Source organism: Staurois parvus, unplaced genomic scaffold, assembly GCF_062004578.1.
Source record: "Staurois parvus isolate SC_StPar_1 unplaced genomic scaffold, SC_StPar_1.0 ptg000253l, whole genome shotgun sequence".
NCBI classification, from domain to species: Eukaryota; Metazoa; Chordata; class Amphibia; order Anura; family Ranidae; genus Staurois; species Staurois parvus.
In genome coordinates this window covers 995,001-1,021,330 of record NW_028318049.1, presented here as the reverse complement: position 1 = coordinate 1,021,330, position 26,330 = coordinate 995,001, and the positions used below count along the sequence as shown (strand labels likewise).

The 26,330-nt window shown below is 43.4% G+C and overlaps 1 protein-coding gene across 2 annotated transcripts in view; it reads right to left on the bottom strand.

Annotated features, from left to right (window-relative positions):
* Positions 1–2,668: 2,668 nt before the first annotated feature.
* UBASH3B (ubiquitin associated and SH3 domain containing B) overlaps positions 2,669–26,330 on the bottom strand; it is a 156,501-nt gene continuing 132,839 nt past the window's right edge. Inside the window, exons 8-14 of one of the 2 annotated variants that reach the window (XM_089680912.1) lie at positions 20,556–20,676; positions 14,046–14,168; positions 13,358–13,450; positions 9,860–10,004; positions 7,552–7,658; positions 5,482–5,591; positions 2,669–3,059 (exon numbers count right to left, since the gene is read on the bottom strand). In XM_089680912.1, coding sequence (XP_089537038.1) covers positions 2,922–3,059; positions 5,482–5,591; positions 7,552–7,658; positions 9,860–10,004; positions 13,358–13,450; positions 14,046–14,168; positions 20,556–20,676 — 837 coding nt within the window. In that variant the 3' untranslated portion in view covers positions 2,669–2,921. The remainder of the gene's footprint in view (positions 3,060–5,481; positions 5,592–7,551; positions 7,659–9,859; positions 10,005–13,357; positions 13,451–14,045; positions 14,169–20,555; positions 20,677–26,330) is intronic. The other variant, XM_089680913.1, reaches the window with a different exon arrangement.

Below are 26,330 nucleotides of genomic sequence, written 5' to 3'. Positions count from 1 at the left end.
ACTGCCTATGGTGCAATAAAGCAGCTTAAAGGTCAACTCCACCCAAATGGGATATGTCAGTGCTGTGTAACTGCTGGTAAGCTACATAACCTCCCGGCTTCTAAAAACACTGGGGGATGCTAACGACAGGAGCTACCCACCAAAATTCCATACTTTCCAGTTCACCTGACATTTAAACAGGTTAGTAAGGGTGTCACCTTCTCCAATGGAGTCTCCAAAATGTGGAATTAACAAATACTTGGAGAGTGTGGCTCTGGAAGAGTGACACCTTCAGCACAGCCTTGTGGAAGGGGCAATGACACATCTATAATGGTGACTTCCTCAGTATAACTTTGTGGGAAGGAGCAGAGACACATTTATAATGGTGACATCCTCAGTACAGCTTTGTGGGAGGGGCAGAGACACATCTGTAATGGTGACTTCCCCGGTACAACCTTGTGGGAGGGGCAGAGACACAGTTGTAATGGTGACTTCCTCAGCACAGCTTTGTGGGAGGGGCAGTGATAACTACAATGGTGATTTCCTCAGTACATCTTTGTGGGAGGGGCAGAGACACTGCTGGGAAGGTGGCTTCCTCAGCACAGTATTGTGGGAGGGGTAGAGACACAGCTGTAATGGTGACTTCCTCAGCACAGCCTTGTGGGAGGGGCAGAGACAACTACAATGGTGACCTATTCAGTACATCCTTGTGGGAGGGGCAGAGACACAGCTGGGAGGGTGGCTTCCTCAGCACAGCCTTGTGGGAGGGGCAGAGACACAGCTGTAATGGTGACTTCCTCAGCACAGTTTTGTGGGAGGGGCAGTGACAACTACAATGGTGATTTCCTCAGTACATCTTTGTGGGAGGGGCAGAGACACTGCTGGGAAGGTGGCTTCCTCAGCACAGTATTGTGGGAGGGGTAGAGACACAGCTGTAATGGTGACTTCCTCAGCACAGCCTTGTGGGAGGGGCAGAGACACAATTACAATGGTGACTTCCTCAGTACATCTTTGTGGGAGGGGCAGAGATATCTACAATGGTGACTTCCTCAAAACATCTTTGTGGGAGGGGCAAAGATACAGCTTGGAGGGTGGCTTCCTCCATAGGGCCTTGTGGGATGGGCCGAGACACAGCCGTGAAGAAGTAACACCTCCAGTATGGCCCTGTAGGTAGGTCAGAGACAGTTGTGTGAGTGATGTATGCAGCTTGGCCTTTAAAGACAGGCAGGCAGACAACTGTAAGAGAGTGACACTATCAGTATGGCATTGTAGCAGGTGCAGAGAGCGAGAGGGATATTGTTAGTATGGCCTTTGAGAGGTACAGAGACACAGCCATAAAAGAGTGACACTTTTAGTATGCCCTTTGGAGGGAAAGCAAAACACAGCTGTAGAAGGATGACACCATTATTATGGCCCTGTGGGAGGGGCAGAGACACAGCAATGAGAATGTGACACCTTAAGTATGGCCCTGTGGGAGGGGCAAAGACAGCTATTAGAGGGAGACACCACCAATATGGCCAGGCAGAAGGGGCAAAGAGACAGCTCTTAGAGGGTGACACTGTCAGTAAGGCCTTGTGGGGGGGCAGTGACACAGCCATGAGAAAGGGACACCTTCAGCATGGCCCTGTGGGAGGGGCAGAGACAGCTTTTGGAGGGTGACCCTGTCAGTAAGGCCTTGTGGGAGGGGCAGTGACACAGCCAGGAAAAAGTCACACCTTCAGTATGACCCTTTGGAAGGGGAAGAGACAGCTATGAGGGTGACCCTGTCAGTACGGCTTTTTGTGGGAGGGGCAGTGACACAGCCATGAGAAAGGGAAGTCTTCAGAATATCTGCGTGAGAGAGGCAGAGGCACAAAGTACTGTGATAAAACCTCACCACCAGAGCCTCTGAGAGACATAAGAAGCCGCATGGTAATTCAAGCCCACCATGTAACCTGATGTGCTGCAGAGCCTAGTGGGAAGAACAGTGCTCAGGATAGGCATTCCCATTGCTATGATGTTCTCTAGTAGTTCAAAGAAGGAGGTGGGGCAGTGGCACTGAGTCTATAGCACTGCAGATCTGAAAGTGTTGTCATTTCCTCATTGTTATGCAGCCAGGACTGTAGTAAGCACTAAATTGATCAGGCTCCATCTATTCTATCCATTTGGCTGGAGTTGCCTAATATCCAGGGAAAAACCCAGAATATAAAGAAGAAGAGACGTCACCCTAAAACACACAGTACTGACACTAATGAAACATGCACCAATCAATAGTAGCCAATAAAGGAATCCTTAGCTGAAATATGGGGCTACCATTACTGATCCCTTATGGAAAAATTCTAGTTGCCCGCCATGTCGATCCTCTGACTTTCTACGTCACTGACCTGACACAATCATGCAGCAAATGTGGCCCCCCAATGTTCTCAGTCACTACAGAATCTAGAGGATCAGCATTGGCAGCAGGAAAGGTCAGCAAGTGACTGACTCCCATTTGCTTGTGGTGGAGCATGGCGCTCGGAGCCCTATGGAACCCCAAAACTCTAGGAGACCCAACCGCCAGCAATAAATATTGATAAATTATTATCCAGGAAGACAAAAGCTTCACTTCAGCTCAATGTCAGGATGGCCCCCGGCGGACAGAACCAAAGCTACATACACAATGACCTGAAGACGGCGAGGATAAAGTTGCCGCTAGCGGAATCCTGCGCTATGACGCTTCCAACTCTGCGCCAGAAGGCATTGGTTTACTATACAGATATATCACTTTTGAACCGGTAAATATAGATCCTCAACAAAAATAGCTAATCTTCACATACAGATATATATATATATATATAGGCAAAACATAGATTACATTGGTATAGGCGGGGCAGCCGCGCGGCACCTTGCCGCCGTTTTGCATCCAGAGGCGAAAACGTTCTACAGTTTGGATCGGAGGAACAGTTTGGTCCATGAACTGCAGCTCACTCCTGCAGTAAAGTCTCTCTCCAGTTAAATCCCCCAGTGGGCCCATGAGTGAGCGGGAGAATCGGGGGGTCCGTCAGCTGCCACAGGCTTGTGTCTCCCAGCTCTTCACAACAGCAGAAACCCAAATATGGAATCTGGAAGAAAGGACAGGATACCAATGAGAACCTCAACAATGGCTGGGGAGCAAGTGCAAAGTATATGGTGCTCACCAGAGGCCTGGAAAACAATTTTTGGAGGGGGTTTTCGTATCCATATGTTCCAACACTAGTATAAATGGGCCTCTAAGTCCTAGAGGAACCCTTGTGCAAGTTTCACAGTCTGCTCAAAAGGTACCCTGGTGCTTGCAATGAATTCACCCCCCACCCCGGACTCAACCACATTATGTAGCATTACAGTCCACTGGAACTTTATGTCACGAATGTGTACACAAGTGTCCATTGTGGGGCATCTGCTTTTTTGGGGGGTTTCATTTCTGTCACAATGAAATCAATTTTTTGCACCTGTCTACAATCTGTAGATGTACAGGATTATGTTAATCTTTGTCACATTTCGACAGCTAGGAGCGTGCAGTGATGTATACTACTACATGTAAGTCTGATTGATGATTGGGAGCCATTCACCGTGGTGCCCAGATCACATGGCTTTGTTATTGAACAGCTGTCAGTCACAGTGACCAGTACTAGTGCATATATATGGGGCAGCACAGTGGCTAAATGGTTAGCACTTCCACCTGCCAGTACTAGGGTTGTTGGTTCGATTCCCAGCCACAGCACCACCTGCCTGGAGTTTGCATGTTCTCCATGTGCCTGCGTGGGTTTCCTCCAGGTACTCCAGTTTCCTCCCTCACTCCAAAGACATGCTGATAGGTTAATAAGATTCTGACTAAATTGGCCCTAATATGTGTATGTATGAATGTAAGTTAGGGACCTTAGATTTTACACCCCTTGAGGGTTAGGGACTGATGTGAATGTACAATATATATGTATGTAAAGCGCTGCGTAAATTGACGGCACTATATAAGTACCTGAAATAAATAAATAATATATCTTTCCCTGTGAAATTGCTGTGCACAGAGGAAAAACCTTTGCAAAAGAAACTGAATATTAGTAATAATAATTACTATACAGTAATCATCATATAATCGAAGCAGGGTACTAAAAAATAAATAGATAAAAAGATTTTGATGTATTTGACAATTAGCAAATAAGACAAAAAATAATTAAAAAGAAAAAATCTAAAAAAAAAAAAATCTAAGCAGGATATTTACAAAATTATAATAATAATAATAATAATTTAAAAAATGTTTTGACTTATTTGTCTATTTTCGGCAAATAATATGATGTATAAAATATCACCCTATAAAAATGACAATACCAAAACAACAACAACCATAAAAATAATTATCTAAGCAAGTTACTAAAACAGTGTACCAAATAAAAGCCATATATGCTTTAAACAAAACTATTTGGATGGCCCAATTAATCCCTGAGTTACTATTAAGTATGACGGACTCAAACTGACACTGTAAATTTGGTCTGGGCAATTTATGGATCAGTGGCTTCTGGATGTCAAAGGGTTAAGGATGTTCTGTTGATCAAACAGTAGCATTGCCAAATCTTTCTATTGTATTTCAGCCTTTCATCACTACAAAAGGCAGGCTGAGGGAGTGAATACGCACGCAAAGCATTATCCTGTTTTCATCAGCTTGATCATTCAACAGATTTTTTTTTTTTAACAGGTCCTTAAAAAAAGGAATCAAAATAATTGTTCAATAATGCCTTGCACCAACTTAGTATAAAAAGGGCCACATTCTTACATCTGGTCCATTTTTTTTTCTAAATTAAAGCCATACTAAAGGTTCATATTTTTTTGTAAAATAACAAACATGTCTATACTTACCTGCTGTGTGTAGTGGTTTTGCACAGAGCAGCCCGGATCCTCATCTCCTGGCCCCTCCCTCCTGTCGGTTGCGCCCCACAGCAATCAAATTTCTATGGGGGCACCCACTGCTCCATGTGTCCTTTCACACTCAGAGTCACACCCCCATCTCTCCTCATTGGCTGACTGGCTGCGATTGACAGCAGAGGGAGCCAATGGCTCCCACTTGCTGTCTGAGCCAAAGAGGAGGCAGAGACCCGGGACAGCCGAGGCTGTTGTGCTGATCTCTGGATCGAAGGGGGCTCAGGTAAGTATTGAGGGGGCTGAGGGGGATGCTGAACAGAAGATTTTTTACCTTCATGAATAGAATGCATTAAGGTAAAAAACCTTGAGCCTTTACAAACTCTTTAAATTAAACATGAAAAAAACTGATTGAAACACAATTAAAACTGTGCACAGTATTGAATATTGAAAGAATTGATTTTAGAGACGTATGGGATCCTTAGCCTCATTGTGCAAATAAACGGGTTCAATTCTACAACAAAGACGTAAGAAAAATTACAAAAAGGCAGGACCACAGTGTCCAATCTGGTTCCAGCTGCCAGCATTAAGGAAATGTACCTACTATGGGCAACACAGACAGTTCATTTTCAGATATGTTTCTACTTATCTACTCACCTTTCTGACCACCTGTACAAAGTCCTTGGAGTTTTGCGGGGTGAGACCCTGTAGCTGGCGGGTGCAGGCTTCTAGGGAGGAGGCGTGTGCTACTATCAGGATGTTATTTCCTGGAGGGAGAGAAGAGGGTGACATGAGGATTTCTCAGCAGACAGAAAACAGCATAAAGCGGAACTACACTGCATCTGAGCACCACAAAGCAAAAATGCTATTTAATTAATTGATAATATTCAAAGCAACCCCTCGCCGCCCCCCCCCCCCTTCCTCCAATCCATCCATGCCTACATACTTTATTTTGCTGAGAAATCTCTTTGAACCCCCCCATTGCATTTCTGGCCGAGGCCATCTTGAGTAAGGGCAGATGATTAATGTAGCGTTGACTTCCTGATATCCATCTGCCCTTAGTTCAGACAAGCAGACAGGAGGGCGTGCTTAGCTGAGTATACCCCTCCTCCCCTCCAGAAGACTCCTGGGATGTATGACAACATGTGCCTAGGCAAGAAACCAGAAAGGAACTGAAGAAACATACAAAAATTGTTTAAAACAAGTGAATATGATATACACTCCTATCTATTTACTAATGCTACCAGAAGTTACCGCTTCCACGTCACCCAAAAGCAGAAATACTGCTACAGGGCGGCACGGGTGTGTAAAATCACATATATATATTTATATTGTAAAGTGCTGAGCAAACTGTTGGCGCTATATAAATCCTGTATAATAATAATAATATACATACATACATACACACCCAAGATTTTGCAGTTCCCCGCGCCGCCATTCGCAGCCTTGGCTGTCAATCACTGGGTTCCAGATGGTGATTCCTCACCAGCACCTGGCAATTTCCGAGTATTACCGACAGGGAAGAGACCTGTATGTAAACAATACAGATCTCTCCCCTGTCAGCTCCTGTACACTGCTTTGTATGGCTCTGCATAGTACAGCCATACAAAGCAGTGTGCTTACAGTGAAACACACACACACAGCACACAGTTAACCCTTTGATCACCCCACATGTTAACCCCTTCCTGCCCAGTGCCATTAGTACAGTGTCAGCGCTTTTTATTAAAACTGATCACTGTATAGGTGTAACTGGGGATGTCAGTGACACCAAGTCAGTTCCCTCCAGTGTCAGAATGCCGACCGCAATCCCACTATAAATCACTGATGGTCGCCATTACTGATAAAAAAAAAAAAATTCCAGTATATATACCGCCATTTGTAAAAGCTATAACTTTCACATAAGCTAATTAATTTACACAGTTACATAATTACATAGTTAGTCTGGCTGAAAAAAGACAAAAGTCCATCCAGTTCAACCATTCAAAAATAAAAAAAGTTATAATCCTATACCCACAGTTGATCCAGAGGAAGGCGCGTGCTTTTTTTTTTAGCAAAGACATGTAGCACAATACATTTTGGCCTAAATTTATGATGAAATTTGATTTTTTAAGTTGTTTTACTGGATAGGTTTAATAGTAAAAAAGTCAAAAATATTGGTTTTTTTTTAAAAACTGTTGGCATTTTTTTGTTTATAGCGCAAAAAATTAAAAACGTCCAGGCTATCAAATACCACCAAAAGAAAGCTCAATTCGTGGATAAAAAAATGATGAAAATTTAATTTATATGCAGCGTTGCATGACTGCGCAATTGTCAGTTAAAGTAAAGAAGTGCCGTATTGCAAAAAAAAAAAATGGCCTGGTCAGGAAGGGGGGTAAATCCTCTGGAGGGAAGTGGTTAAAAGTAGTCAGTGCTGATTGAAAGAGTGAAGTTCCACTTTACCCCATCCCTTTCATTTCCTAAAGAACTCCATGTAGCACTGCTCATATAGCAGAATGACATGCAACTTCAGAAAAACAACATTTAAATCAATCAATAAATAAATAAATATTACAAAAGGATCAGTCACATGTGGAAGATTTGAAAGAATGAGGACTAGACTTTGGGATCATTCCTCCTCCTCCTCAGTTCTTCACAGCTCAGCAGGTTTCATGAGGAAAGAAATTAGAAGTGTCCCTTCCTGAGCCTCATGTTGAACAACGTTTTACTACATTGAGCACATATGCTCACCTTTACCTTTGCACTCGCTGAGGATGTCCTTTGTCACCTGGAAACTCCGACTCATGTACGTGTCGTATGTCTCGGATACCACCAGCTTGCTGATCGGTATGTGAGGTCTGCAGGAAAAACAGAAGGTATAGCAATGTTCAAAGGGAAAGCAAGGCACTGAAAGTTTATTGAACCTCAAAATACATACAGTACATACAAGTGTAGACAGGTGCAGTCTACTTTCTCCACTGCAGGTGGCGCTCTCTGCAATGGCACTGTCAAGTCAAGAGGAACAGGGTTCCTCTATGGTTTCCGGGGTCACTGAGGAAGCTATCCGATTGGATGCTGCCACCCCATGTGACTCTGGTGGCCATATTGGGTCAGACAGAGCCTATTTAAAGGCCCTGGTTCTCTGGTTTGGTATCCTGCCTGTAAGGGACAGTGTTAGTGGTAGGGAAAGGTTCCTGATGAGGAGGGAAAGTGTAGGGTCTGTGACTCCTCTGGACATCTTCCAGATTGGGCAGGAGATGGTCAGGCGCTGTCATCCTGGCTGAGCATCACTTCATTCACATTGCCGAGAACAGTGAGTGCACCCACTGGGCAGTCCCCCCCCTTCCCCGGGTTTGGTTGTGAACTGTTTCTGCATACTTCAATACAAGTTCTTTACTGCATCCCCCTGTGTGAAGTATTGCCACCTCACCACGTTGTACACCACCTACACATATAAGAATGGAGCACCAGAGTAGGGAAGGACAAATATCATTGTGTGAGGTTTTGGGTAAGGATAGTAGACAGATAGAAAGAAGAGAGTCAGTTGCTAAGGGGACTGTATATGTACAGTAAAAGATTGGCATTGGGGGATGGCATATAAAGGAGAGGAGCACTGGGGAATTGCATATGTAAGAGAAGAGCACTGGGTAAGAGAAAGGTATATAAAGAAGTTAGACAATGGGGAAGGGTATATAAAAGGTGAGCAGCACCAGGAAAGAGTATACAATATATTGGAGAGAGGCGATGGGGAAAGGCATATACAAAAGAACAGAACCAGGAAAGGGGAACTGTATATATAAATATGAGAGAGGCAACAAGAAAAGGCATATACAAATTGAATATCACCATGGAAAGGCATAAATAAGAGGCATCAGATAAGGGATGGTATATATAGAAGAGGAGCAAAGGGAAAGGCCATAAAGACAAGGAGCACCAAGAAAGGGTATTAATGGGAGGGAAACAATGGGGAAGGGTATATAAGGGTGAGCAACACCAGGAACGGGTAATAATAGGAGAGAGGCAAAGGGGAAGGGCATATAAAAAAGAGCAGTACCAGGAAAGGGGTATACAGCATATAAATATATGAGAGAGGCATTAGGAAAGGGCATAAGGGAGTGTCACCATGGAAGGGTATAAATTAGAGAGGCACTGGATAAGGAATGGTATATACTGAAGAGAGGCATAGGGAAAGGCCATAAAGGCAAGGAGCACCAGGAAGGGGTATTAATAGGAGAGAAGCAATGGGGAAAGGCATATAAAGGTTACAAACACTAGGAACTGGTAATAATAGGAGACAGGAAAAGGTGTAGGGGTTATACAGAAAAGCGTCACCCTGAAAGGCATATATAGGAGAAAGACACTCAGGTAAGGGAAGGGTTTACCCTTCCCAGGGCCAGCATCATTTGCGATCTCCTCAGCCCTGGAATATTACAAGGATTACATTATAAATAAATACGCTCTAAAATTTGCTATATATATGAGCCTGATGAAGGTTTTTATTTCCCTGAAGCGTGTTGACCAGTTTATGTCATGAACAAACACTAATAAGAAATTTTGGTCTCTTAGATGGTCTTGTGCTTTCTTTAGACTTTTCACCCGTGGATCTCAAACATTGGGACCCCTAGTTAGGGGGCACCCTGTTTTGGTTGAGAGCAGTCATTAAACCCCACATGAATTCCATTTCCTTACTTCAACCATGAACTTCTGATGAGTCGATTACAGCACCTCTAATATACATGTCCTGGATTACGGTACATATGGGATCAGCTTGTATCAGCACAGTGTGTACAGCAAGCTTTTACAAAACATTAGCTGAGCTTTCAGCCACTTTGGGCCGTTTTGTTGAAGATTGTAAAGCACCCTTCAGCTCGAGGATTTTATACCTAGATCTACATAGGAGTTCTGGTTGTCACTTTAAACAACTCAATTACAATATGTATGGACTCTAATGTACAACAATCCTTCTGGCCACAGCTCTGTCGGACACAGAACTGTAAATCAAGGAGTAACAAGGAGGGAATTCAGGAAAGGGAGTTATATTTCCAGACGCAGTGATTACCTGTACGTTGTGTCCACATTTAGATTGGCAGCTGCCATTTCTGTGGGTGAGAGCCAGGCGGGCAGCGAGGTACCAGACACCCACTTCGTCCACTCAAATAAGCCTGGCTCCACCCGGATTTTTCCTTTACTGTCTTGCTTGAGGCCTGAAAAATATTCAATGCAGACAACAACTGTATTACTTGCAACATCTACAAAGTATTTTACAACATTTGAGTTTTTTTCTTGAAACCCTTATAGCCCCCTTCAGTGCCAGCTTGGGATGGATAAACACAGGTCTTAATGGGACTGCTGGTTGATGTTGGGCTCTAACATTGCTTGCAGTTTCTTAAAGCCAATGACTCCTGCTAAAAGCTACAGCTGAACGTGCCATTAATCATAATACGCAGGTCCCTCCCCATGCACCATTGGTCTGCAGACAATACTTGCAAGAGGTACCTATAAGAGACCAAAAATATAGACTGCGTACTTTCCCTACCCCTGTCTTCTGCTTATGGGACCTGGAGGGTGAGGTTGCATTTCTTCCAGAATGCAGAGTGGCACAAATCTAACAAAAATGATGCTCTTGCAGTGGACTGGAGAGACTTCTCATGAGATATGGCCTGCTCTGCATTCCTCAGGAATCTTCTGGAAGGACGGTAAAATCAGCGATATGAAAGGTAAATCTAACTTTTTTCATTATAGGTACACTTTATGAAAACTAACTGAAGGCTATCTGTACTGGGAGAGGGGGGCATTATGAGAGGAACTTGTATTGTACTGCAAGGTCTGTTTTAAGGGTTGAACCAGGACAAGGTCTTTTAGCACCCCCTTCTCCACACCAAGAGGTGTAGGCTACTTCAGCAGCATAGGTCTCACTTCCTGCCCCCTTTTGTTGAAGAGCCCAAGTCTGCTGTCTCTTGTGCCCACCCCTTGGCCTGGCCCTGTTCAAATGCTCTAGTCATTCCTAGACTGGATCTGAAGGGTGCTTCATCAAGGTGTAGGTGGATGAAGGGATCCCTGTCCTAGGGAAGATAGCATAAATATATAGTTTGTGTCAGGAACTTGTCCTCCAGTCCTAAAGAGTTCACAGAGGTTATGGAACTGGCCATGTATGTCTCCACAAACTGTAACTGGTGTTGACACTGGTTGAACATTTGACTCCTCCAGAAGAAGATCACAAACATAATCACATAAAACACTCAAGATCGTTCTCTGGTAGATATTTACATATGACATACAGTGGGGATCGAAAGTTTGGGCACCCCAGCTAAAAATTTGTATTAATGTGCATAAAGAAGCCAAGGAAAGATGGAAAAATCTCCAAAAGGCATCAAATTACAGATTAGACATTCTTATAATATGTCAACAAAAGTCAGATTTTATTTCCATCATTTACACTTTCAAAATAACAGAAAACAAAAAAATAGCATCTGCAAAAGTTTGGGCACCCTGCAGAGTTAATATCTTGTACTGCCCCTTTGGCAAGTATCACAGCTTGTAAACGCTTTTTGTAGCCAGCCAAGAGTCTTTCAATTCTTGTTTGAGGTATCTTTGCCCATTCTTCCTTACAAAAGTCTTCCAGTTCTTTGATATTTCTGGGCTGTCTGTCACGCACTGCTCTTTTAAGGTCTATCCATAGATTTTCAATTATGTTGAGGTCAGGAGATTGTGAAGGCCATGGCAAAACTTTCAGTTTACGCCTCTTGATGTAATCCCCCGTGGATTTCGAGGTGTGTTTAGGATCATTATCCATTTGTAGAAGCCATCCTCTCTTTAACTTCAGCTTTTTCACAGATGGCATCAAGTTACCATCCAAAATTTGCTGACATTTTATTGAATCCATTTTTCCTTCTAATCGTGAGATGTTCCCTGTGCCACTGGCTGCAACACAACCCCAAATGATTGATCCAACCCCATGCTTAACAGTTGGACAGAGGTTCTTTTCTTTAAATTCTCTGCCCCTTCTTCTCCAAACGTACCTTTGCTCATTCCGGCCAAAAAGTTCAATTTTAACCTCATCGGTCCACAGAACTTGTTTACAAAATGCATCAGGCTTGTCTATATGTTCATTTGCAAAGTTCAAACGATGATTTTTGTGGTGAGGACGTAGAAGAGGTTTTCTTCTGATGACTCTTCCATGAAGACCATATTTGTACAATTATCTCTTTATAGTGGAATAGTGTACCACAACTCCAGTGTCTGCCAGATCTTTCTGGAGGGATCGTGCAGTCAAACGTGGGTTTTGAATTGTTTTTCTCACAATCCTGCAAGCTGTTCTGTCTGATATTTTTCTTGGTCTTCCAGATCTTGCTTTAACTTCCACTGTTCCTGAAGACTGCCATTTCTTAATTACATTCCGAACAGAGGATATTGACATCTGAAAACGCTTTGCTATCTTCTTATAGCCTTCTCCAGCTTTGTGAGCGTCAACTATTTTCAGTTTCAGTTTTCTAGACAACTGCTTAGAAGAACCCATAGTGCTGATTGTTGGGGCAAGGTCAGATGAGTCTGGGCATTTAAAACCTTTGAGATTGACATCACCTGGTCTTCCCAGACGATGATTGAGAACAATCCATGACACTGGCAGGTCTCAGCTTGGCAAAGGGGGCAGTGCATGCTATAAATTCTGCAGGGTGCCCAAACTTTTGCAGACGCCATTTTTTTGTTTTCTGTTATTTTGAAAGTGTAAATGATGGAAATAAAATCTAACTTTTGTTGACATATTATAAGAATGTCTAATCTGTAATTTGATGCCTTTTGGAGATTTTTCCATCTTTCCTTGGCTTCTTTATGCACATTAATACAATTTTTTAGCTGGGGTGCCCAAACTTTCGATCCCCACTGTACATGACCAGTTCTACGACCTCTGTGAACTCTTTAGGACTGCAGGACAAGTTCCTGACACAAACTATATATTTATTCTATCTTCCCTAGGACAAGGGTCCCTTCATCCACCTACGCCTTGATGGAGCAGTATGGTTAACCCCTTGGCTGCCTCTTCACCTCCAGATGTGACATACTATATGCCTGATATCATATACCTTCTGGTGAGTGTACACCCATCCGTGGTGGTGGAACTCCCTGTGTGATTGATCACACGCTCTCACCCTGCACTTTGCATTATTGCACTTTTTCAACAAAAGGACACTATTTGAACACAGTCATTGGATTGAATTTTGATTATATTATTGCACATATCTGATAAGTGCAACCGTAAAGATTATTATTGATTTAATTTATTGCATGGAATATCACATTTATTCATGGAGTTTACTTCTTTCTGATTTCCTATTTTGTGCGCAAGTTTTATATACTTATATGTTGCACTTGACTGTTTCACTTGATATATATATTATGTGTTTTTAGCACTTTTTTATACATATAGGTATATGTTCTGTAATTGCTTGCTGCATCTGATGCTTTTTAAATTAGTGATAAGAAGGGAAGATTAAAAGAACCCAATATTTAGGGCTGAAGTCTATTGCCATAAGAGAGGCGACGCAGGGCATCCACTCACCTTTCAGTATGTTGTGTGCCGTCTGTACGCAACGCAAGGATGGGGAACAATATATGAAATCTACAGCTGTGTTACTCTCCAGCAAGGCCTGACCTGCAATACACAAAAATACAAGGTCACCCTTACCTCCTCCAATACAGCTTGTCTATGACTACACCGCTATCATAGCTCTGAAGATTTTATGTAGAGCAAAGCTAAGAAGCACCAATAACCTCTATCTGCTGGAACCAATAACACACAATACCCTCAATGGTCAACATTTACAAATCATTGCAATTAAAACCTGTAGACAAATCCCCTATATAAATTGTATATTTTATATCACATACAGGAAGCCAGAATCCTAAGTAGGAATCACTGTTGGTCCAAGCAGCACAATGTGTAGGGACTAATAACTGCTTACAGGGAAAGGTATAGGACATAATCTACAGGGGTAAAGGTAGGTTTGGGGGGGGGGGGGGTAATATTAAGTAATGCCAGGAGGGAACAGAACAGTTGAGAAGAATGTAGAAACTGTTTTAGAGGAGAAACCACAAGTGCAGGCATCTTAAAATACATACCAGGAAATAACTTACATTTTTTCTGGTACATAAATTCTTTTTCTTAATAGGAGGAAACAGCAGCAACAATTTCCCAGAAAATATTTTAGAAAAGGCTTTTTCCTCTAACAGATCAAAAGACAACTCACCGACCAGCTTGGCCTGCGTGCACCCGAACACTGTGATGGGAGCGTCTTTCTCATAATCCCGATAGCCGCCGCTCCTTTGCGGTAAACTCTGTGGCATGTTCAGGTTGGTTCGCACATAGCGACCTGTAGAGAGCACAGAAGTTGGATCATGTACAAAAAAAGAATGGAATTATAGAAATACCAAACCTTTCGGACCACCCAATCCTGCTATACAAACAGCCTTTTCATTTTCGCATTTCATTTTATATACACTATATTGCCAAAAGTATTGGGCCAGCCCTCCAAATCATTAGATTCAGGTGTTCCAATCCCCTCCTTGTCCACAGGTGTATACAATCCAGCCCCTAGGCATGCAGACTGCTTCTATAAACATTTGTGAAAGAATGGGTCGCTCTCAGGAGCTCAGTGACTCCAAGCGTGGTCCCGTGATAGGTTGTCACCTGTGCAATAAGTCCATCCGTGACATTTCCTGGCTACTAAATATTCCACGCTCAACTGTTAGTGGGATTATAACAAAGTGGAAGCAACTGGGAACAACAGCAACTCAGCCACCAAGTGGTAGGCCACGTCACATGACAGAGCGGGGTCAGCGCATGCTGAAGCGCAGAGAGCGCAGAAGTCACCAACTGTTTGCAGAGTCAATAGCTAAAGACCTCCAAACTTCATGTGGCCTTCAGATTAGCACTACAACAGTGCATAGAGAGTTTCATGGAATGGGTTTCCATGGCCGAGCAGCTGTATCCAAGCCTTACATCACCAAGTGCAATGCAAAGCATCGGATGCCATGGTGTAAAGCACGCCGCCACTGGACTCTAGATCAGTGGAGATGTGTTCTCTGGAGTGGTGAATCAATCTTCTCTGTCGGCAATCCAATGGACATGTCTGGATTTGGTGGTTGCCAGGAGAACGGTACTTGCCTGACTGCATTGTGCCAAGTGTAAAGTTTGATGGAGGGGGGATTATGGTGTGGGGTTGTTTTTCAGGGGTTGGGCTTGGCCCCCTAGTTCCAGTGAAGGGAACTCTTAAGGTGTCAGCATACCAAGATATCTTGGACAATTTCATGCTCCCAACTGTGTGGGAAGAGTTTGGGGATGGCCCCTTCCTGTTCCAACATGACTGCGCACCAGTGCACAAAGCAAGGTCCATAAAGACATTGATGAGTGAGTTTGGGGTGGAGGAACATGACTGACCTGCACAGAGTCCTGACCTGAACCTGATAGAACACCTTTGGGATGAATTAGAGCGGAGACTGTGAGCCAGGCCTTCTCATCCGACATCAGTGCCTGACCTCACAAATGTGCTTCTGGAAGAATGGTCAAACCTTCCCATAGACACCCTCCTAAACCTCGTGGACGGCCTTCCCAGAAGAGTTGAAGCTGTTATAGCTGCCAATACTTTTGGCAATATAGTATATATATATATATATATATATACACACACACACACACACATGTACATACATACATACACACAGTGGATATAAAAAGTCTACACACCCCTGTTAAAATGTCAGGTTTCTGTGATGTACTAAAAAAAATGAGAAAGATAAATCATTTCAGAACTTTATCCACCTTTAATGTGACCTAGAAACTGTATAGCTCAATTGAAAAACAAACTTAAATCTTTTATTGGGGGGGAAGAGTAAACATAAAAAACTAAAACAATGTGGTTGCATAAGTGTGCACACCCTCTTATAACTGGGGATGTAGCTGTGTTCAGAATTAAGCAATCACATTCACAATCATGTTAAATAGCAGTCAGTACACACCTGCCATCATTTAAAGTGCCTCTGATTGAAATAAAGTTCAGCTGTTCTAGTAGGTCTTTCCTGACATTTTCTTAGTCGCATCGTACAGCAAAAGCCATGGTCTGCAGAGAGCTTCCAAAGCATCAGAGGGATCTCATTGTTAAAAGGTATCAGTCAGGAGAAGGGTATAAAAGAATTTCCAAGGCATTGGATACACCATGGAACACAGTGAATACTGCCAACATGCAGTAGAGAAAATATGGCGCAACAGTGACATTACCAAGAACTGGACGTCCCTCCAAAATGGATGAAAAAACAAGACGAGAAGAAAACTGGTCCGGGAGGCTGCTAACATTAAAGGAGCTGCAGGAATATCTGGCAAGTACTGGCTGTGTGGTACATGTGACAACAATCTCCTGTATTCTTCATAGGTCTGGGATATGGGGTAGAGTGGCAAGACTTCCCTCCACCTAAAAGATTTCAGTTTGTTGTTCAACTGAGTTGTACAGTTTATAGGTCACATTAAAGGTGGAAAAAGTTCTGAAATTATTTATTTTTATCTAATTTTTTTACATCACAGAAACCTGACATTTTAACAGGGGCGTGTAGACTTTTCATATCTACTGTGTATGTGAACAAAGGGCCAGTTTACTGTCCTTCAGACTTTAGGAAGGCTGGACTGTGGCCTTTGGGAGTAGAAAATGTCATGGTGTTGGTAGGAATAAACATTGCTATCTTTTGGTGTCAGTGAGAGGAATAGTGCCCCAAAGGGTGGATAAAGGCAAGCAAAGGGCCACAGTTTGGAGACTGACCCCCTACTGACCCTGGGCCCTCGGGCAGTGCCCGAATTTCCAAATGGTCAGTCCGCCCCTGGCGTGTGAACCTTTACATATACCCAGTGAAGTGCCTGGCCTCAGGTGATACACAGAGATGAAACAAATCAGCCCCATCCTGGGGTCAGTAGGGGGCCCCATGAGATGCCCCTGGTACCTTTTTTATAGGCTTTTTTGAGTTTGGGCAAGGACACAGGGGCCCCATGATCCCCTATTGCCCGGGGGCCCCATGAGTTGTCAGTCTGCCCCTGTTACACGCAGTTTTAGGCTCAATTCACACTAGAACTGTCAAACCTGCATTTATATGCATTTAGAGGACAAGCAGTCTACATTTTGGACATTCCTCTTTAGGAGCATACAGCCGTAAAAGTAAGTACCGCTAGGTGCACCATTCAGCCGCAGCAGCTGTCAGTTTCTCATAGAGTTTGACAGGCTGCCAGCATCGGGGCTGTGCCCACCACCTGCACCTAAACGCCCAGTGTGAATGGGGCTTAAAGAGCATGGACTGCTCAAAACTGTCACACTGCAACATTGTATGCTGAATCCTTGACATTTATTTTCTTAAAAATAACACAACCCTATTACACCAATATAAAACATCCCCTAAATCAGCGGTCTCCATTAGCCGTGTGTGGGGAACTGTGTCAAATGCTTTTGCAAAATCCAAGTATACCACTTCCACCGCCACCCCTCTGTCCAAGAATACCACGTCCACCGCCACCCATCTTTCCAAGAATAACACGTCCAACGCCACCCCTCTGTCCAAGTATACCACGTCCACCACCACCCCTCTGTCCAAGTATACCACGTCCACCGCCACCCCTCTGTCCAAGTATACCACGTCCACCTCTCTGTCCAAGTATACCACGTCCCCCACCACCCCTCTGTCCAAGAATACCACGTCCACCGCCACCCCTCTTTCCAAGAATACCACATCCACCGCCACCCCTCTGTCCAAGAATAACACGTCCAACGCCACCCCTCTGTCCAAGTATACCACGTCCACCACCACCCCTCTGTCCAAGTATACCACGTCCACCGCCACCCCTCTGTCCAAGTATACCACGTCCACCTCTCTGTCCAAGTATACCACGTCCACCACCACCCCTCTGTCCAAGTATACCACATCCACCGCCACCCCTCTGTCCAAGTATACCACATCCACCGCCACCCCTCTGTCCAAGTATACTATGTCCACAGCCACCCCTCTGTCCAAGTATACCACGTCCACAGCCACCCTTCTGTCCAAGTATACCACATCCACCACCACCCCTCTGTCCAAGTATGCCATGTCCACAGCCACCCTTCTGTCCAAGTATACTACGTCCACAGCCAACCCTCTGTCCAAGTATACCATGTCCACCACCACCCCTCTGTCCAAGTATACTAGGTCCACCACCCCCCTCTGTCCAACTATACCATGTCCCCCGCCACCCCTCTGTCCAAGTATACCATGTCCACCACCACCCCTCTGTCCAAGTATACCACGTCCACAGCCACCCCTCTGTCCAAGTATACCATGTCCACAGCCACCCCTCTGTCCAAGTATGCCATGTCCACCACCACCCCTCTGTCCAAGTATACCACGTCCACAGCCACCCCTCTGTCCAAGTATACCACATCCACAGCCACCCCTCTGTCCAAGTATACCACGTCCACCACCATCTCTCTGTCCATGTATACCACATCCACCCCTCTGTCCAAGTATACCACATCCACCCCTCTGTCCAAGTATACCACATCCACCGCCACCCCTCTGTCCAAGTATACCACATCCACCGCCACCCCTCTGTCCAAGTATACCACGTCCACCGCCACCCCTCTGTCCAAGTATACCACATCCACCACCACCCCTCTGTCCAAGTATACCATGTCCACCGCCACCCCTCTGTCCTAGTATACCATGTCCACCACCACCCCACTGTCTAAGTATACCACATCCACTGTCACCCCTCTGTCCAAGTATACCACGTCCACTGCCACCCCTCTGTCCAGGTATATCGCGTCCACCGCCACCTCTCTGTCCATGTATACCACATCCACCGCCACCCCTCTGTCCAAGTATACCACGTCCAACCCCACCTCTCTGTCCAAGTATACCACATCCACCGCCACCTCTCTGTCCAAGGTTTTGCTCACCCCCTCATAAAAAGCAATCAGATTTGTTTGACAACTTCTCTCATTCATGAATCCATGGTGTTTGTTACCTAAAACATTATTTTCCAGCAAGAACTCATCTATGTGGTCTTTTATTAAACTCTCCAGTATCTTCCCAACTATAGAAGGTAAACTAACAGATCTATAATTACTTGGTAAGGACTTTGATCCCTTTTAAAATATTGGAACCACATTGTCCTTACGCCAATCCAGTGGTACTATGCCAGTCATTAAAGAGTCTCTAAATATTAGAAACAATGGCTTTGAAATGATAGTGCTGAGTTCTTTTGGGAAACGTGGGTGTATGCCATCCGGTCCAAGTGCTTTATTCACCTTTCTGTCTAAATATTTCTGGATCATATCAGTTTTGCGCCATCGTGGATCATTTGGGGCTGTGTCAATACCATGCCCATTATGGACAACAGCTCCCCCATGCTCCTTTATATACACAGAGCTGAAGAAAGTATTTAATACATTTGTCTTCTCTTTGTCCCAAGTCACCCACTCTAGATTATTTTATAAAGGACTTACATGCTCAAACCTGACTTATTTTTACTAATAATATATTTGAAAAATGTTGGGGGGTTTGTCTTACTATCTTATGTAATCTGTAGCTCGTTTTGAATTGTTGCAGAAATGATGCATACAGTCTTTTTGAAGAATTCCCATTTCTGTTCTGTGTTCATTGATGCCAATATTCCCTCCCAGTTTAAGTCTTGGAAAGCAGCCCTCATCCTTGGAATATTTGCTCTCTTAAAGTTAAGTGTTTTTATATCTTTCCAGGATGCGTTTATTTTTTACAGGTAGCAATAAATGAAATCATGTTATGGTCACTGCTACCCAGATGTTCTTGTATATGAACATTAGTAATTATTTGCATTGTATTATTTGAGATTACCAGGTCCAGCAGAGCATCATTTCTAGTTGGGGCCTCTATGAACTGTACCATAAAAGTGTCTTGTAGTATTTTTATAAATGTTTGCCATATAACTGTTCCAGCAATGTTATTACCCCAGTCAATTTAAGTGTATATAAAATCCCCTATTATTATCACTGTCCCTGCCCTTGCAGGCATTTCTGTCTGTGCAAGGAGCTGAGTCTCCACCTCCTCAGTAACAATGGGAGGCCTATAACAAACTCCAATGATTACCTTTGTAGTACGCACCCCCATGTGCAGTTCCACCCATAATGCTTAAGCCTCATCACACTCTCCATCCACTAGGTCCTCTTTCACACTCGCTCTGAGATCACTTCTCGCATAGAGACAGACACCACCACCTTTCCTATTTACTCTGTCTCTCCGAAAGAGAACATAGCCAGGAATATTAATGGCCCAGTCATGTGAAGAATGAAGCCAAGATTCAGCAATACCAATTAAATCATAGTTCTCTTCATGCACCAAAGCTTCCAACTCACCTATTTTGCTTGGCAGACTTCTGGCATTGGTGAACAAACACTTTAATGCATTGTCACATTTTGCACACGTATTTTACATATTTTTATTTTATTACAAAGAGTACAATTTCCAATGGATCAACTTTAGTACAACCAGCCTGAACATAGATGGATCGAATCTTGGTCAGTCCCTGTTGAACCAGCCAAGGTTCAAGCCATCTATGGCTGGCTTTACAGTGGGGTGCCCTCCTGTTGTCGTCTTAATTAGCAATGCCAGCTTTATTGCCCTGCCAGGTCCTTCCTGCTGTCTGTGAACCCTGTGACAATCTGTCATAGATATACTCTATAGGGCTCTTTAAATATAGAATATTTACGCACCTTTTGCATCAAAGCACTGTGACAGCCAGTATTTCCCGAACACCACGTCCATCCGCTCGCCATGGCGACACACAAAGAGACAGCGCTTCCTGGGGCCCGCATGTGAGTTAATCCGCAGTGGCTGAGGAAGGGACCAAGAACAAGCCATAATGTAATCAATACTTGTTCTAGTAATGTGCCAACAAACTGGTAGCTACAAGGTGAAAGGAGAAATCTATTTCTGGCACAATAATATTGCTTCCTACCTTACTCAGATTAACCCCCTTATTGCTGACCCTTTAAGAGCTTGTAACACTGGAGGCAATACTTGGGCTTCCTGATCATGTGATCCTTGTGATTGGCCCAACATGGCTGAGTGCGATCTGTGACCGCATTGTCATTGACAGCTCCCAGTCACAGTTTGACCAAGAATGGGGCTGATCCTGCTGGTTTCTGATCTTCAATCACAGTGATCACATGATCAGGAAGCCCATATAACACCCTTGGTGTTTAAAACTCTTAAAGAGCCCATGAAGAGGTAAGGGGTTAATTTGGGCCATGTAGGAAGCATTTGCGACCACGAACTGTTGGCAGCAGTGCGGTCACTGTGCGGGAGGCACCCGATTCAGCACACTCCCAGCACAACACAGCGACATGTATATGTGGCAGTGAGGAATAAGGGCCACCTCTAGAAAGCGCCACACATATGTATGGCTGGCAGCAAGAAGTTAAGAAACAAATCAAACACTAACAGCCATTTGTACTCACCCTTGGAAGCCCATTAAATAGGGTGACAACACAGGAGCACAAAAGGGATACAGGGACAGAGTGTTGTCACCCCACAGCAGGAAGTGCCTGAAAAAAAGGACCTTCATGGCAGGATCATCATTATTTTAATGAAAAGCTGTAGATTTAAATGACTGGGAGTGTACTTTAAACTGGCTCTGGGCACATAGCCTTACTTATTGGGCAAATGTGATTTCCCTGAATGTGAAAGACACTGTACTTGTCTGTAGTGTGCCTTTAATAAAAATTAAACATTTTGCCCCAGGTTGTCTAGTGGTACTGGTATTTATAGCTCCATGATTCATAAAACAGCAAGTCAGATAGATGGAATCACCTAATCTTACATCATTCCAAGCGTGCATTTTTTTTTTTGGGGGGGGGGGGGGGGAGAAAGAGAAAAATGAAAGTAGTATTAAACCCAAAAGCAAACATTTACAGTATTATATTGCAGCTTACCAATTCTTAGATGTGATAGCTGCATTAGTTTTATTTTTTTCTTCGATTTTAATCCGGTGATCAAGCCAGTATTTTTTTTTTTTCAAAAGAACACGCTCTTCAGCAGAATGTATCAGTTACAAAGATGAGACAAACCATTTATAACTGACAGGGGTGCTTGCAATGATCGGCTGTTATTCATATATAGCAAACTGTTTGCTGTAAATAATTATAAAGTACTGGCTGGAGTTTGGCTCTAGTTTGTTAGTTAGTGTACCCAAATGACCAATTCTTAGATGTGATGGCTGCATTAGTTTTCTTCTATTTTTAGCTGGTGATCCAGACAGTATTCTTTTTTCACATAAGAACAAGCTCTCCAGCAGAATGTATAATGTATCAGTTACAAAGATGAGACAAACCATTTACAACTGACAGGGGTGCTTGCAATGACCAGTTGTTATTCATATATAGCCTTTATACCCAAAAGAAAAGAAAACGGCTGTAAATAATTATAAAGTATTGTCTGGCGTTTGGTAATCTGGATACACTAACAAACTGGAGCCAATTCTTACATGTGATGGCTGCATTAGTTTTCTTTTTTTTTCTATTTTCATCTGGTGATCCAGATAGTATTTTTTTTTTCGCAGAAGAACAAGCTCTCTAGAAGAATGTATAATGTGTCAGTTACAAAGATGAGACAAACCATTTACAACTGACAGGAGTGCTTGCAATGACCAGCTTTTATTCATATATAGCCTTTATAATCATTTGCAGCAAACAGTTTTTTTTCTTTTGGTATAAAGTATTGTCTGGTGTTTGGCTCCAGTTTGTTAGCGTATCCAAATCTATTATTACATCCAACACTCCCCCAGACTGACAATGCTGCCGACTAAACACGTCCCCTGTGCTCCTTCATTCAGAGTGGGGGCGCTCTAATACAGGAGGTGTGTTACTGGCCAAATCACCAGGTGAGAACAGAGGAAAAAATGCCTAAAAAAAAAGAAAACGAATGCAGCCACCACATCTAATGTTGGGTAAGCTGCAATATATGACAATAACCGTTTTTGGTTTAACACAGCTTTAAAGTTTAAATGTGTGAGTTTAGCGAGCGCACCAATAAAAAGCTGCTGATGCACAAAAAGGAACCACAAAGCCTTTCTAAGAATATGACATGAAAATAGGGTGTGCAGCGCTATATAAATAAAACACACTATCTAAAGTATGACAAAATATGACAGAAATGGAAAAATCCCATAAACTGGATGTTAAACAGTCCAAGGTAATATAATATCAGTCCAAAAAGGTATATTCCAGTGATGGAGTATAAATGACTTCAATCCAAATGGGTATATTCCAGCATCCTAACATGAAGGTGTAGAAAAATTGCCCACTCACCGGAAGTGCAATTTAATGTGCACATAGAAATTCCATGAAGCCGGAAGTCCCGTGAAGGTATAGCCTGATGATAAAGGTGCCCTCTGGTGGTGGATAGGGTGACGGCTGCCAGAGAAGTTGATCTGGACCAATTTCCCAAATTGTCCTGCCTGGGTGGACTCCTAGAATGCTGGGCTGAGATGTGGAGGCTCAGTGCCAGGTAGTAGAGATGAGAACGCTCATAGTGTAGTATTATAAAAAGTATTTATTGAGTATATATCATTAAGATAAAACAGTAAACGTACAGGGTTAGAGTACCTATACAGGTATAGTGTAAATGAGCTCTTTAAATACACTGACCAGTGAATATAAATGATGGCCACCGGACCTCCTGACCCATCTTGGCATCACCCCTACAGGAGACGTGTTATTACACGAAGCGCGTCTAGGAGGAACCTCTGCACGCCTTGACGTTACGCCACCGGATCAGGAGGTCCGGTGGCCATCATTTATATTCACTGGTCAGTGTATTTAAAGAGCTCATTTACACTATACCTGTATAGGTACTCCAACCCTGTACGTTTACTGTTTTATCTTAATGATATATACTCAATAAATACTTTTTATAATACTACACTATGAGCGTTCTCATCTCTACTACCTGGCACTGAGCCTCCACATCTCAGCCCAGCATTCTAGGAGTCCACCCAGGCAGGACAATTTGGGAAATTGGTCCAGATCAACTTCTCTGGCAGCCGTCACCCTATCCACCACCAGAGGGCACCTTTATCATCAGGCTATACCTTCATAGGACCTCCGGCTTCATGGAATTTCTATGTGCATATTAAATTGCACTTCCGGTGAGTGGGCAATTTTTCTACACCTTCATGTTAGGATGCTGGAATATACCCATTTGGATTGAAGTCATTTATACTCCATCACTGGAATATACCTTTTTGGACTGATATCATATTACCTTGGATTGTTTAACATCCAGTTTATGGGATTTTTCCATTTCTGTCATATTTTGTCATACTTTAGATAGTGTGTTTTATTTATATAGCGCTGCACACCCTATTTTCATGTCACAGCTTTAAAGTTGGTTGTCTGTCTGTCATTGTCATCTGCATCCCTGTTGGGGAGATTATCCCTTAATGCCATATGGTCACCAGAAGAAGAAAAACTGGGAAATCTCCCAAACTGGGCCACAGACAGCAATAAAAACCCATAGGAGGTCCATCCCATACTAATAAATCAAGGTTTTGCCTGGAGTTGGCCTTTAATATCAGACATGCTGCAAAGCCAAAAAATGGTCACTAGATGGCAGCAAGCAGCCATAAACCAGAGCAGGGCCAGTGGATTCCGCAGAGTCTCAGCAATGGGCTGTACAATTCACATTTATAAATCTTCCAGCTGCTGCAATGTGGCAAAATCAGGGGAGACGCATGACCCTGAACAGGACCGGGACTTAGCATGATGGATGACATGGTGACCAGTGCCGCCGGATAAAGGCGCAGCAAAAAGCTGATACTTTCCATTTTCTGATGACGATAAAAGAGAAGCAGAAGTGGGAGAAGAGCCTGGGGGGGTCACTTCCAGTTAGTAGTTCATTCTGAACCCGTGAGGTCATCATCCGCTGGTTTCACATGTATTTATTGGTGGAGCAGACTTCTACAAATGGCTTGTTCAAAGGCAAATAAGCCCTTAACTACTTGCCCTCCTGAGGATTTACACCCCTTCCTGACCAGGCCATTTGTTGCGTTATTTTAAATGACAATTGCACGGTCATGCAACGCTGCACTCAAATGAAATTTACATATTTTTTTCTGACACAAATAGAGCTTTATTTTGGTGGTATCTGATCGCCTGTGCGTTATTTATTTTTTTGTGCTATAGACCGACAATTTTGAGAGAAAAACAATATTTGTGACTTTTTGCTATTAAACATGTCCAGTAAAAAAATTTAAAAAATCAAATTTCGTCATAAATTTAGGCCAAAATGTATTGTGCTCCGTGTCTGCTATAAAAAATCCCAATACTTGTAAATTAATTGGTTTACGTGAAAGTTATGGCGTTTAGAAATGGCTGTATAGATACTGGAATTTTTTTTTTAAACTAGTAATGGCGGCGATCAGCGACTTATAGCGGGACTGTGGTGGGCATTCTGACACTGGGGGGAACTGACTTGGTGTCACTGACATCCCCAGTGACACTAATAGTGATCAGTGCTAATAAAAAGCACTGACACTGTACTAATGGCACAGGGCAGGAAGGGGTTAACATCTGGGCGATCAAAGGGTTAACTGTGTGCTGTTTCACTGTGGGTTGTGTGTGTGTTTCACTGTAAGCACACTGCTTTGTATGGCTCTGCTATGTAAGTACCAGTAATAAAATAAATAAATAGTGCCTTTTTATTGGTGTCAGTGGGAGGAATAGTGCCCCATTATTGGTGTCAGTGGGAGGAATAGTGCCCCATCATTGGTGTCAGAGGGAGAAAGTTTCCCATCATTGGTGTCAGTGGGTGGAATAGTGCCCCATCATTGGTGTCAGTGGGAGGAATAGTGCCCCATCATTGGTATCAGTGGGAGGAATAGTGCCCCATCACTGGTGTCAGTGGGTAGAATAATGCCCCATTATTGGTGTCAGTTAGTGGAATAGTGCCCCATTATTGGTGTCAGTAGGTGGACTAGTGCCCCATCATTGGTGTCAGTGGGTGGAATAGTACCCCATTATTGGTGTCAGTGGGAGGAATAGTACCCCATAATTGGTGTCAGTGGGAGGAATAGTGTTCCATCATTGGTGTCAGAGGGAGAAAGTTTCCCATCATTGGTGTCAGTGGGTGGAATAGTGCCCCATTATTGGTGTCAGTGGGTGGAATAATGCCCCATTATTGTGCTCCACTGTAAGCACTCTGTTTTGTATGGCTCTGCTATGTAAGTACCTGTAATAAAATAAATAAATAGTGCCCTTTCATTGGTGTCAGTGGGTGGAATACTGCCCCATCATTGGTATCAGTGGAAGAAAGAATGCCCCATCATTGTGCCAGAGGGAGAAAGTGTCCCATCATTGGTGTCAGTGGGTGGAATAGTGCCCCATTATTCTGATCAGTGGGAGGAATAATGCCCCATTATTGTGCTTCACTGTAAGCACACTGCTTTGTATGGCTCTGCTATGTAAGTACCTGTAATAAAATAAATAAAT